Source organism: Rhamphochromis longiceps, linkage group LG23, assembly GCF_057381845.1.
Source record: "Rhamphochromis longiceps isolate RC_006_pf linkage group LG23, R_longiceps_female_GT1.1, whole genome shotgun sequence".
Taxonomy (NCBI): Eukaryota; Metazoa; Chordata; class Actinopteri; order Cichliformes; family Cichlidae; genus Rhamphochromis; species Rhamphochromis longiceps.
The window spans coordinates 19,130,344-19,144,602 of record NC_140578.1 but is presented as its reverse complement, the minus strand read 5'-3'; the positions used below and the strand labels follow the sequence as shown (position 1 = coordinate 19,144,602).

General features: G+C 40.7%; 2 protein-coding genes across 5 annotated transcripts in view; one reads left to right on the top strand and one right to left on the bottom strand.

Moving 5' to 3' along the window:
* Window positions 1–14,259, bottom strand: part of LOC146641743 (uncharacterized) — a 142,461-nt gene that overhangs the window by 24,810 nt on the left and 103,392 nt on the right. The window contains exons 1-3 of one of the 3 annotated variants that reach the window (XM_085397584.1): window positions 7,874–8,148; window positions 6,785–6,846; window positions 4,911–5,072 (exon numbers count right to left, since the gene is read on the bottom strand). In XM_085397584.1, the coding sequence (XP_085253710.1) occupies window positions 4,911–5,072; window positions 6,785–6,846; window positions 7,874–7,889 (240 nt within the window). In that variant the 5' untranslated portion in view covers window positions 7,890–8,148. Of the gene's footprint in view, window positions 1–4,910; window positions 5,073–6,784; window positions 6,847–7,873; window positions 8,149–14,259 lie in introns of those variants that run through there. The other 2 variants (XM_085397586.1, XM_085397585.1) reach the window with 2 other exon arrangements.
* Window positions 6,920–13,905, top strand: LOC146641746 (uncharacterized). Of its 2 annotated transcripts, XM_085397583.1 has the most exons (5): window positions 6,920–7,402; window positions 11,703–11,794; window positions 12,171–12,365; window positions 12,454–12,530; window positions 12,787–13,905. In XM_085397583.1, exons 1-5 carry the CDS (start codon window positions 7,252–7,254, stop codon window positions 13,823–13,825), a joined length of 1,554 nt encoding a protein of 517 aa, XP_085253709.1. In that variant the 5' UTR covers window positions 6,920–7,251; the 3' UTR covers window positions 13,826–13,905. The 2 variants fall into 2 exon arrangements, with proteins under 2 accessions (XP_085253709.1, XP_085253708.1); XM_085397582.1 differs by lacking the exon at window positions 11,703–11,794 and having other exon boundaries at window positions 6,926–7,402.

The following is a 14,259-nucleotide window of genomic DNA, read 5'->3' as shown; positions in this document are numbered from 1 at the left end:
CAGCAGTTTGCCTTATGAAATCCAACTTTGAAGCTGCAAGGAACTTTTTTGTACCCAGTGTAAGTTCCAAAAAAGGAAAAAGAAAAATATATCAAGCTCACAAGTTGAGTTATTACTTGTTAGGTTCTCACTGCCAAAGTTTTCTTTTACAGTATCTCAGGACATGTTAAAACCCACCACGCTGGACCTTCACAGAGGAGAGTTTGAGTCAAAACAAATGGTGGGAAGTTTGGATGTGAAAAAAATAACACATGATCTCATTCCATTTGCATTCATTCTCACACTTACTAATACTAATGACTATGAAGGTCAGACATGAGAACAGAGCGAATGCAAAAAGTAAAGAACGTGGTAATAGATAACAAATTAAAACATGCAAAACAGAAAAGAGAAATCCTGTTAGCCTGCTCAAAACCTGCTTTTCTGCAAATACGTCATAAAGCCTGAGAACTAACTAATCATTTGTTAGTCATATGTTCATATGTTTTACAGCAATAAGCAAAAAAAAAAAAACAAACCAAAAAAAAAAAAAAAAAACTTGGCTACTTACTTGAGACGAGGTGGAAAGATTCCACAAAATGAATGCTGCCATCTCTCTTGATGCCACAGAAGTAAAGCCTGCAGTCCTCTGCTGTCAAGTTTTTAATTATCAGTTTGTTTCCCGTGATTGAGAACTTGGTTTCAAAACCAGGAGAGCAGTAGGTAGAGCCTGCTGAGGAAAAACTGCGGCCGATACCTGCTCTGAACTGACTGTGGATCTCCATGTACCAGTGTGGGTCTGATGTCTGATTGGAGCAGGTTAGAGTGACATTGGTCCCCAGCTCTCCTCTGACCTCGGTCACGTTCTCGGCCTCTGCACAGAGCAGAAGCACCAACAGGATCATCCACAGGAGAACCATGATCAGCTTCAGCATCCACAACAAGACGGAGTCGTCTGAAAGCAGCTCAGCTCTGATGGACTCTGACACAGAAGTGCTCTACACTTCCTACTTTACATGGTGACTTCAGTCAGTGTGACGTCTGAAAAACACAAACAAAACCAAAACCGAAAACAAATCCCCTTAATGTCGCACAGGAACTAAAACTTTACCACTTCCAGGCAGTAGTGTGGCATGTGGGTTAATGTGGGTTCTAACAGCTTCATACTTCATCGGATGACATCTCGGGGAGGCACACTGCCGTGAGTTCTCAGAAATTGGCTGCTTGAGCACAAGAAATGACAACATCACAGAACGCAAGCTCGCGGCTCTCCAACGGGAGATTGAGAGACCAGTGTTGGACTGTAGAACTGCTTTGAAATTCATATGAGCTGTTCGCAATAAAGTAAAAAATACCATCACTTATGCGGATACCCCTCTGGCGCCAGCTGCAAGGCCAGAGCTGAACAAAACACCCTGATAACGACTGTGTTTAGTCTGTTCCTTCCCATTCCATGCAAGGCCACCTGGGTTGGCTGGAAGACTGTTTACTTAGCCTAGCAGGGCGAAGGTCAGCTGAACTATGGACACGCACACGCAACCTGAACCTGAGCAGGTAAACCAACAGCCGTAAACCAATAACAAACTCATCCTACATGATAAAAAAAATGCTGTCTTCCTCAGCTTTGTCCCAGCATTTGTCAACAGGACACAACCACAAAACGAGAGAAACAACACATTTACTGAGTGGTAGTTAAGCTAGCTCCCCTTAAGAGAGATGTCCAGTCCAGCTGCAACTTCCAGGTCTAGGGCCCATTTTCTTTCCAATGGTAAGCACAGCTCTCTCTTCAGCACCACAGAGTGGCGCAGAGTCCCCCCCACTTCACATGCTGCACCAGTCTGTCTGATAAGTTTCTGCTCCGATTTCCCTAAAACTTCACTTGAAACAACATCTTTTACCCAGTTAGAAGTGGGTACTCTGCACGTTTCCACTTGAGAATCATGACACAATCACCATGCCAGTCACCTCACACTCAGCTGCAGCCAACAATGATGGTTTTCCAACTGAAAACCATCAGCTGAGTGGGAGCACTGATTGAAATATATTTTAAAATAGGGACTTAACTCTTTTGCTTAAAAATCAATTATCACCCACACAGCTTAATACAAATGCAAGAAAGTTAACTGTTTTAAGGTCTCAGCCTTCAGACGCAGCACTCTCCTGATTGGTTTAAACAGCCAGTCATTCATAGGCTGATCAGATCATGAATGTCTCCATGACACTCTGACTCAGGTGGACCTGCAGCAGGGAGCTCCAACATACTGAAACACTAAAACAATGAAAGGGAAGAAAGTTCAATCTCAGCACGTTTGCTGCTGGACTTGGAGGCTCTGAGTTGATAAGAACGTCTTCTTCCACATGTGTGTTAGTGCATAATGGTGCTTTTATAGATTAGAGTTCATTCCTACAGCTCTGTCATCATTTAAGCTTCAGTAAAATTATTTAAGTGAGGTCCTACTGATCATTGTTACCACCTGAAAATAAAGTACTTTATTTGCTGCTTTATTTTTACACATTGCAACTTAGAAGCTTTCTTTTTTTTTGTAAAAGAAGCTGGGTGCTTATATGAGATGAGGCAGAACATGTGCACAGCATAAAAAATCTCCTTCAGTCAATCCAATCACTCTGTGTTTCTCAGAATTAAACGTTGGCTTCAAAATCAAAAAGCAGTACATAGAAACTGTAAGTGACACATTGCACCTGATGCATCATCTGAACTGACTGTACCAGTGTTTACCTGAACTGCCATAAGAGCAGGTTAGAGTTAGAATCACGTTCTCGGCCTCTGCACAGAGCAGAACCACCAACAGGATCATCCACAGGAGAACCATGATCAGCTTCAGCATCCACAACAAGACGGAGTCGTCTGAAAGCAGCTCAGCTCTGATGTGATTGACAAATTATTGCTCTACACTTCCTGTTTCACACAATCAGTCAGCTCATCATGTCCCAGCTGATCAAGTGGCTTCACCTCTTGTCTCCAAGCTGTTACTGCAGAAACACATTCATACACATATTAAGTAAAACAAATCAAAGTAGATAATAACTTCAATGAGGTGGCACATTTTCTAGTACTATAACACTGCCAAAACACGTACTACACCATTTGGTAGTACTGACACTACAGACCCAACTCTATCTTGTACTTCTAGGTCTGCTAGTCAGGGTACACCCTGGAAAGGTCGCCAGTCTGTCGCAGGCTAACACAGAGAGATAGACAACCATTCAATTCATAACCAATTAATCAAACCACACAAAGCACATCTTTTGACTATGGGAGGAAGCCGGAGGACCTGCAGAGGACATGCAAACTCCACACAGAAAGGCCACGGCCAGATGGTGGATTCAAACCCAGGACCTAACCGCTCGGTGCTACCCACCATGTTGCCCCTTCTGTAGTACATAATCGACTTATTTGTACACATGTGTAATGATCATCAGTATCTGGAATATTAATGACTTTGTGTTCAGCTGCACTGTAAACACCAGCAGATCCAGAGTGATGGGCCTTGAAGGGATCATTTTATATATGAATTGGCCTTTAAAAGAGGACCTGAGGAGACAAGTTAAATCCAGGTACTTTGATCAGGAAATGATGACAACAAAATTTTAGTGACATCATTTGGAGTATGTGTGGAACATTGTGTACGATTACCACATGAAATTACTGACCTTTTACTGTGTTATTTTTTACAGTTATTCCATAGAATTCTTGCAAGAAAGTAAAAGTCTTTCCACAAACACAAACAAGAATCAGCACTTTTAGAAAGTTTACTACATCTATAATTAGTCTACCCCTCTATTTGTTCTATTAATGGGACTTCTACTATTCTAATTATTGAGAACAACAGTTGCTCCATATTGATCATGACAAATAATGAAAAAAACAGCTCTTTCTGAGTAGTCGTGTTTTCCTTGTAAGCTGTACATGATGACCACATTAAATCACTTCCCTTTGCTGACTTTAGTTTTACATAATACACTTTTTTTTTTCAGGAAACAAGTCATGGCATAAACAATGGAAACAAGCAAAAACATCATTATTTTTATATCCAGTTCGGTCACATAGTGCTGCCGTAAATCCTACCATAGGCTTAGGGATGGGGCAAGCAGGGCTAACACAGAGGCTATGTCCACACTAGCCCGGATAAATTTATAACGGCGTTTTTGTCTGAAATGCTCCGCGTCCACACTAGCGTTTACAGTCATTTTCGCAGAGTTGAAAGAGAGAGAGAGTTAAAGAAATCGAAGAAAAGCTATCTGGAGCATGTACAGACTGATATTAATCTTTAATAGGGCTGTCAAAATTGAGAGCAAACAAAACAACTGCTGTATAATGCCCTCCGCTATCTTAGTTTAATTGATCATGTGACTGCATCATATAACTAACATGCGTCATTGTTTTAGAAAGTCTTCGTTTTCACGGTCCATACTGTGACGCGAAAACACCGTTTTCAAATCATTGCGTTTTGTAAAGCGTTTTCAAAACGCTGCATTTTCCTTGAGCGAAAACGCCGTCTCAGTGTGGACGGGAGGCCAAGGAGAAAACGATGCGTTTTCAAACAAAAATGCATTAGTGTGGACGTAGCCAGAGAGACAGACAGTCGTTTGCATTTACATTCACGGCTATGGCACCAATTAACCTAACCCCACTAATTGCACGTCTTCGGACTACCTAGAACTACTCACGATCCTGCTACTACTGCTATTAATACTACCACAAGCATGGACTTTATGACTTCTATTACTAGATTTCTACTGAATTTACAAGCATTTTACGCCAAGGCCTCCTTTAACAATTAAGATACTTGTAATAAATGTGGGCTGTTTGTAGCTGTGGAGGAAAGACTAAGTGAATTAGAGACCTAGTTCCCCACCCTCGAAAGTCCTGTATGTGGTCAATATCCATTAGTCTCTGTAAGCAAAGGTACCTTAGTTAACATTAGTTCAGAGTAGAATGTCCTGAGCATCCAGGAACTCAGGCTGGCTGGATGAGGATATGGGTGCAGTGTAGTCCTAAATAGAAGCCTCTGTGCTGGCACACTACCAGTCTGTTCACGTTTCAAAGAGCTTTTTCCCAGTTGGTGAAACATCTACGAGGAAGAAACAAACTCTGGTTATTGGCGACTCAATTTTGAGAAAATGGAAAGCAAGACAATACATCAGCTATTGTCCATTGTCTTCCAGGGACCAGAGCAGCTGACATTAAATAAATTCTGAAACTGCTGGCTAAAGATAAACATAGATTTAGTAAAAGAAAATAATTCACCAGTAATGACACCTGTCTACATCAATCAGAGGCCAGTAAAAAAAAATGTCAGCAAACAAAATTACAAAGAAAGAATTTTTATTGAAGTATCCTCAACTGAATCAAAGACAAAAGAAACAGTTAAATGTGGATTCTTCAACAGTTACGTTTCACTCTTCAAAGCCTCTTAGTACATGCTTTAATAACTGACCAAGATATGGCTTAATTTTATCTTACAAAACCTGGTTACTGACTAAAACGGGTCCTATCTATTTTTTAAAGATAGCTGCTAATTTTTCCAATATTCCTGTTTCTTCAGGAATGTGATCTATTGAAAGCAGCAGTGGTGAGGCAGGTTTATGTTTCAGTGTGTGATTACATAAATAAGATCTCTCATTTTTAAAATAAGTACACATTAGCCTCTCATTTGGCTTCTTTAATAAATTGAACTGACGGAGAGAGTTTTGCAGGCACATGAAGGGGTTTACTCATCTGTGTTAATTACAGGAACATAGTACTGTGACTATTTTCTCAGTACTGTGCACACAAACAAAACAAAGCAAATTTGACAGACAGATGTCACTGAGTGCACCTCTCTCTGCACACAGTAAAAATTAAACAAAATTAAGAGCCAGAACACATTATCTTACCATCTGTCCAATAAATGCCTGAACGCGATTTAACTGAATGGACTGGTCTTAAATTTGTTTTGTTACCAGCAGGGGTGATTCTAGGATTAGAGCTTTGGGGGTGCTGAGCACCCAGAGAGCTGCCCAGCCAGGCAAACTTTGCACGTCACGATGAGACTTCTTCCCTGTCTCTGTCAGTCCCTGCATCCTTAAATGTTTACAAAATATTAATTTAAAAAAACTATAAAAATGGAGGCAACTTTGCCTGTAGTAGAATATATAAAATGTATGAAAAAATCTTTACTGCAGATAATAATTTTGCTAATTTAATAATAATAATTTTGTGTTGTAAGATTTATGACTTTCATGCTTTCATAGTGGTACTTAGGAGAGCTTGACATTTTTATCAGGTGGTACACACTGTAAAAAGTTTGAGAAACACTGATAAGTGTATGTGTGCTTTTGGAAAACATTTAAAGCTGCAGTACAGAATCTTTGAAACAAGCTTAAAACATTTGTAGAATATAAACAGAGCATCTGCTCCTCTTTACAGCTCCTCACTCCACCAGGGCTGTTTGGCTCTTTCTGATAGTGTGCAAATGTGATGTACGTACTGCGGCAGTCATACAGACAACTGGACGGTACAAAAGTTGGCCGACCTATTACTGGCTGAGGTTTTAGTAGAGTTGTGGCTGAACCACATAAAAATATATTATTAATTTTAATCTCCGCAATCAATGATAATGTTTTGTTGGGATGTTGTTAAAGAGGGTCAAAAATGCTTCAACCCAGTTTGTTTTGCAGATTCTGTATAGCAGCTTTAATATAGGGAGAACACAACTTCCAGATTGTGTGAAATCAGTTTTTTCTCTTTTTCAGTTTAACAGTTTCTGTTCTGCCTGTCACTGTTCCCTGTCTGTTTTCTTACCTGGATCTTCCTGACATTGTACTTTCTCCTCACGTTCCCTCTTTCCTCTCTCCCTCTTTGGACTGACAATCATACACAAATAGATTGTATTCAATTAGATGAAAAATTACATTAATATGAAAAAAAAATACTACTAAGATCACTAATGATAGTCCTCTCTCAGTGTACTTTCAACCAAAAGGCAAATAACCAAACCGCATAAACATCTAATAAAAGATATAAATATTGAAACACTGATCCAACATTATTCTTGATTCACGGATCATTTGATTTTACACTTTTACCTGAATGTGGCTCCTTTTTTTGAAAAAACTTCCTTATATCCCTTATAAACATGGCTGTCTCGCTGTACACACACACACACACACACACACACACAACAGGAGTTATAAGGTTAATGGACTACTTGCACTAACACTTCCGCGTTCTATGTAGTCCTGCTCCAGTGCTTCCGGTGCGGTTAAACCATGGCGACGTTCTACACTCGATGCCTACAAGAGCTCCCAAAATTGAACATCACCGATGTTCATCGGATTTGCAGAGTGACGACTACCCCCGCCAGCAAATTAGATAAAGGATTTAAGTTATATGCTGCATCTTATATACACAACTACGAAGGTAAGAAAACGTAAATTAACCGACAAAGAAACGCTAGCTAACGTCAAATGCAAACACTACGTTACTCCGCTATGTCCTTCATTTGATGTCAGTTCTCTACATTACATGTTTTCTTAAACGGTGTTTTATGTCGTCCTAAACTATAGTTGAGGTTTTCTTAACTAATGTCACTTTTGTTGTTAGACACTGTTATATTAGCGTTAGGTAGTTGGCTAGGGTTGCCAACTCCCTGAAAAATAAATAAGGGACACCTCGTGGCCAGGGCCGGTGTTCCAGATCTACTGGCGTTTAGATCAACTGGCGTTGGTCGAACAGATGTGTGGCAGTCTTGCGTTTCAGGAGCTGCTACCGACAAACCAGCAAAAAAACGCCAAATGTGTCACCTGTGACACTTGTGAGGTTGTCTCAAACACACTCCGTCAGTCTTGATGCTGTTGAACAACAAAATGCTTAAAAATGTGGCGAGTTTACCTGGTGATATCCTCATGCGCGACGCGATCGCGAAAACAGCAAACAAGTAACACCACGCCGATGTTGTTCACAGGACAGCAAGAGTAAACGATCGGGAGACTCTTGTCGTCGTTATCGTTCCCCTCGCACGGTTTATTTCTCCGAATTCAGCGTTTTTGCTTCACAACTACAGCGTGCTGTTTACTTTGTGCACTAACATGGAGTCGAGTCAACCAGCGCCACCTCTGGCCAAGTGCCACAGCCTACAGCCAGATCAACCTGTGACACACATCTGCACCACGTTTGAAATCGTTTCATGCACATTTGTACCTTTCAATTGTGTCTGTTTGTGCGTCATGCAAATAAACCTTTGAAATGAATGAAATGATATCATATATTCCTTATTGGCCTACATTTGTACAAAATTCCAAATTATATACACAAAGTCATAGAAATCACCACTCCAATTGGTCATCATGATTTTGATATTCTCTTTTTCCATAACAATGAAATACGCCTTGGACAAATATGACACATCAATATTTCATTAGTGTTGTCACATCACATCCTGTAAGCATCGTCTGTCTGTGTCTTTTCCCTGAAAATGAATATTTCCAGCCAATATAGACAATCCATCAACATGGCTGGAGTTATATACAGTCTGTATAAGTGTGGTTAATCTAATGAACATTTGTAAGGAGACGGCAGTTACTGTGAATTCACAGCAGTTACACAGTGATTAGTAATAAACAACCAGTGAGAGTGAGTGGATATGACTGTTCCCACCACTAACACATGACCATAGCCCACTACTAGATTAACTTGTGACACATCTGCACCTGCTGCTATGATCACATTGAGTAGAGGCTGAGTGGCTGCACTTACCCCTGGTACATCCAAATCTACCCACAAACATGTTGAAAGATGCAATGCCAGCAATGTGGATTGTCAACACTAAAAACAATCAGTAAGCACAGACAACAGGGATAAATTTTTTCTGTTTATTTAGCACCCACAACATTTGTAGTCGCCTTCTGCACAGGGGAAGTCCACACACACTGTGTGGTACCACTTTCCACAGAAGGTGCAATCTGCAAGATTGAATGAGATTGTCAGAGTCATTGTCTGACTGTTTATTACTAATCACTGTGTAACTGCTGTACATTCACAGTAACTGCCATCTCCTTATAAATGTTTATTAGATTGACCACACTTATGCAGACTGTATATCACAACCAACTCTAACATGTTTGTTTGCAGAGGGAAGACACAGACAGACTACGCTAACGACATGTGATGTTACAACACTGGTGAAATATTAGTGTGTTCACGACATTTTTCGTATGGGCAAAAGTATTGATATCAGGATGGTGATTCTTATGTGTATGTCATTTGGCATTTTGTACAAATGTAGGCTGATAATAAATACATGATATCATTTCATTCTTGTCAAAGGTTTATTTGCATGACGCACAAACAGACACAATTGAAAGGTACAAATGTGCATGACACGAATTCAAACGTGGTGCAGATGTGTGTCACAGGCTGATCTGGCTGTAGGCTGTGGCACTTGGCCAGAGGTGGCGCTGGTTGACTCGACTCCATGTTAGTGCACAAAGTAAACTGCACGCTGTAGTTGTGAAGCAAAAACGCTGAATTCGGAGAAATAAACCGTGCGAGGGGAACGATAACGACGACAAGAGTCTCCCGATCGTTTACTCTTGCTGTCCTGTGAACAACATCGGCGTGGTGTTACTTGTTTGCTGTTTTCGCGATCGCGTCGCGCATGAGGATATCACCAGGTAAACTCGCCACATTTTTAAACATTTTGTTGTTCAACAGCATCAAGACTGACGGAGTGTGTTTGAGATAACCTCACAGGTGACACATTTGGCGTTTTTTTTGCTGGTTTGTCGGTAGGAGCTCCTGAAACGCAAGACTGCCACACATCTGTTCGACCAACGCCAGTTGATCTAAACGCCAGTAGATCTGGAACACCGGGCGACCCAGTTGTCTTCACCCTTCCCAGTGTGGTGAATTTTCTAGCTCTTTTTTTGTGTGTGAAATTATTTTTTTTTAACCCTTTGACTTGAATTTGATTTAAGTAGATGTGTATTCTTTGTGATATGAACACATGTGAAACAAATGATCATTTAGCCATTTATTTTTAGCTCAAAATGACAACATTAACACAGTAAAACAGGTCTCTTTCTTAAACAGAAGCCTGTCATGCTTAACTTTTGAGAATATAAGTAAATCTTTCTTTAAAAGAACTCTGTCCTGCTTAACTTAAAATAATAGAAAACAATAGAAAGAAAAACATTCTTGTAACAGTGCACATTTAGTGCATTTAGTACAATCGGCTTCAGTTGAAATATTATTTCAGCTTTTCTAATGCTAATCAGCTGCTCCTGTTTGTAAACCCGCTTGTTCCCATGATTACGCATCTTAACTCATCATCATTATTCATCTATGTATTACTTTTATGTATTAGTCATCTATTTGTTGTAATCATCTATCCTTGCAGTTGTTTATTACACAAAATAAATTATATTATCACACTTCTGGCCACATAGCGCTGATATTCACTGCACATGCCCATATTAACTTTTTCCAGCCAGGTGTTTTCCTTTTCCCATTCTTCCCTTTCTCTGAGGGGAACAAACATTGCTGCTCTAATGCTGGGCTCACACTGTGCGGTTTTAGGCCCATTTTGAGCCGATTTTTGACCGATTTTGGCCTTCATCGTGCATCGTGTAGTATATGTGGGGTAACGAGAAGTGATTAACACCTCACGACCAGCTCCCGATCATCAATCGCTCGTGAGGGTCTCATCACAGCCGCTCACACTGCTCGCGCGCAAACACGTAAACGTTGGTGTAAAAGATGGAGCAGCACGGCTGTGCAGCGTGTGATCTGGACACAAGCGATGGAGGCACAACTTGTAGAACTTTGGAAAGCTCATCCGAGCCTTTTCGATGTGGCATCACAAAATTATCACGACCACAACAACCGTGAAAATAGTTGGATCTACACTGCTGCTCAATCACAGCTGCCTGATCATGTTTTTCATTAGCAATTTAGCAAAGTTGATGGTGGTGGTGTGTGTGTCTGTGTGAGTGAAAGACAGAGAGAGCGAGAGCGCGACAGATTTTCTGTTATAACCTTCGTGTTATGGAGGCACAGTGTGAGCACTCAGGTCGCATCAGAGCATCGGGCGGTATAGTGTGAGACCCTGCATCGTGACCTACCAACTTCTAACCCCTGCGAGTCAATCGTGCAGTTTGAGCAGGAGCTGAATAACGTGACTGAAAAAATCGCACAGTGTTTGCCCAGCTTTAGGTGTACTGTCGTCCGAGACTTGCACCGCCGTGTCGGCGTTTGTTTCCCTGTTGGCCATGCTTCTTGTTGTGGTCATCTGTTGTCTTCCGGTATTTTCTCCGTAAGCGACCTTTCCTCGACCAATGAGATGAGCGGTAATCTGAATTGTCATACTCGAATTGTCATAAGTGTGCTGTCAGCTCATTGGTCACAAAGCAGGAGAGGGGCTGGGAATTATGTTTTCAAACAAAGTGTTAATTCCATTAAAAGTTATAGACTACTTTTGATTCTCACTGTATTACAGGACAAAGTGCGTCCCTTATTAGCTCAATACGGGACGTGTACTTTTGTTTCGAAATACGGGACGATTCCGTATTTTAAGGGACGGTTGGCAACCCTATAGTTGGCTAACTATGGAGGTAGTTAACTACCTAATGCTACTCTTGCTAAGTGTAAAATATATATGTTTAAGACATGCTGAAATGAGTAATACAGAAATAATGCTAATGGTACTTGTATCTTTATTCAGTGTCCAATAAAGACAGGTTGTCAGGGGAGGTCGGTGTGAGAGCCCTGTGCTACAGGTCGATGAGGAAGAGTGAGGCACCACACAGACTAAGTGTAGGCAGGAAGCTGTGTAAAGTTGTTAATCCCCGTTCTGTGGGGTTCAGTTCATTTAAGCATTAGTTAAGTTCATTCCTAAAGGCCCATCAACTTGAATGTTTTCCTTGTCTCCCTGCTTTATCACTCCTAATTTGACTAGTCAGATAGTTAAATCAACGTGTGTGGGTGATCAGAAACATTTGACGCCAAGTTAATACTGCAAATATACACAATCTAAGTTATTACAGTTATCAAGCATGGTTAAGTTGTTTTAATAGGGAGAGAAGGAAACACTAAGCATTCAGGAGGGTACGTAACCATAACACTGAACTATGTTCCTGTTCGGCTCTTCCATGAAGATGTTACATTTTTAATTTTCGTTCTTTCTTCTTAGATTAAGCTTCTGGATTCATCGCCGGTGATACTGACACATAGCCAGTGCTCGTGTGTGGCAGGCGCTGTTATGTGCAATCACACAGTGGCACTGCTCTTCCAAACAGCACACTACTCACAACTCAGAGTGCCGGTTGTCCCCCCTGTGCATAGCTGCACGGAATCTGAACAGCAATGGCACAAGCCACGGACAGTGGTAATTTAAATGAGGTTAAAGTTTTTGAATTAGTCCATGTTTACATATGAACAGCAACACCATCCATAGTAAATGTGTCTTCTGTTAGGGTGTGAGGCCAGGACCCATCAACTCCATGATCTTCACTAAGCCAGTACCAAATAGGATGGCCCAGACTGGAGTACGGTAATTACATTTGTAAAATTTGGTTTCATGTGTTACAAATGTATGTTGCTATTTTTTTCATACATACATGTGTCAGAATAGGTATTAATTTACATACAACATTACACTTTCTGAAGACGGCTAACTCAGTCATGTACATATACATCCCAGTCTCTAACTTATGCACCACTGTTTTACACCTTTTAGTTTTTAGTTTAGTTGTTGTTCAGTATAATAACCTTCTCCCTTACATTATTGTCATTGATGTTTTCTTTAGGAGTGGCTTCTACAGAGGCATGGTGGGTCCGTTACCAGATCCCTGCTTGTTCAGAATAACGGAGGCATATGCAAAATTTAATATTGAGGACAGGCCACTTGTGACCACAATGAACATGAGACCTGACAAGCCCCTTGTGGAAAGTGGCTTTGGGCTGGTGCAGGAGGGCAGTGTTCTGTCATATCAGCAGCCGGTTTTGACAACCCGGTACATCACACTACACCGCGATGCACCACCAACACCGCACTTGCCTCTGGAGGGGTATGACATCTTGCCATCAGATTGTGTGTTTGTGTGCTCAGAAGAAGAGCTTCTGCATCTGAAAAGCTTGTCTGTAACTCTGGAAATGGCTCACAAAATAGAGGAAGCTACACGTGAGCAAAGCTCTTCGTCTGAGTGGCATCAGCTCCGCAGGCCCAGAGTGACTGCCTCTAGGTTTCGGGAGGTGTGTCACGTCAGAGGCCAGAGCTCGGCCGAGTCACTAGCAGAGCGTATATTGAAGGGAACAAGGCAGACAGCAGACATGAGGAGAGGAACTGAGATGGAGCCTGCAATAGCAGCAGAGTATAGTAGGCTAATGAATGTTAACTACTCACCCTGTGGTCTGGTCATTCACCCCATTGCCCCCTGGCTTGCTGCATCTCCTGATGGTGTTGTTTTTGACCCCAATGAATACCCCCAGTTTGGCTTCGTCGAATTCAAATGTCCCAATGTACAAAACTTTATTGACTGCAAATATGTGCAGATGGAATGTGGTACCCCTAAACTAAAAAAGAGCCACGCATATTACTGGCAAGTGCAAGGACAACTGCTCATCAGTGGGATGCAGTGGTGTGACTTTGTTGTGTGGGCACAAGAGGACTACCTAGTGCAAAGAATATACATGGATATAGATGTGCACAATGCAATCAGAGAAAAGGCAGACTATTTCTTTTTTTTACATATATATGCCAAGATACCTGTGTTTGAAAAAATGAACAGTGAAAACATAGCAAAAAGAAAAACAGATCCTTCAGGCTGGCTGGAACAAAATAACTGATGTTTTATTTTCAATATATTTCATGAATTCTTTTGTTGTTACATGTTACTTTTATGTGACATCAATAAACTGTTATTTAAGCAATGGCATCAATTTAATTTTTAAAAACACATTAAAACGTTGAATTTGTGCAGAACTTATTTACATGGTAAGTATTTAAAATTCCATGCCTAGCATACTGATATACATTTAGACAATAACTGAACTGTAGAAAATGACAAATGGTATTTTTGATGTTACAAAAGTTCAATGTCACTTATGGTTTTAAAACGATTTAGTGATTTACTTTATAATTTTGATAAATAGTTTTGTTGAATCTGAATAGTAATAATAGTAGTATAATTAAACAGTATTATTAACATTAAACATTTGCAATGAATTTGAATTATCAATAACTGAAACTCAACTATCGGCACTCAAGTACCAGTTCTGTA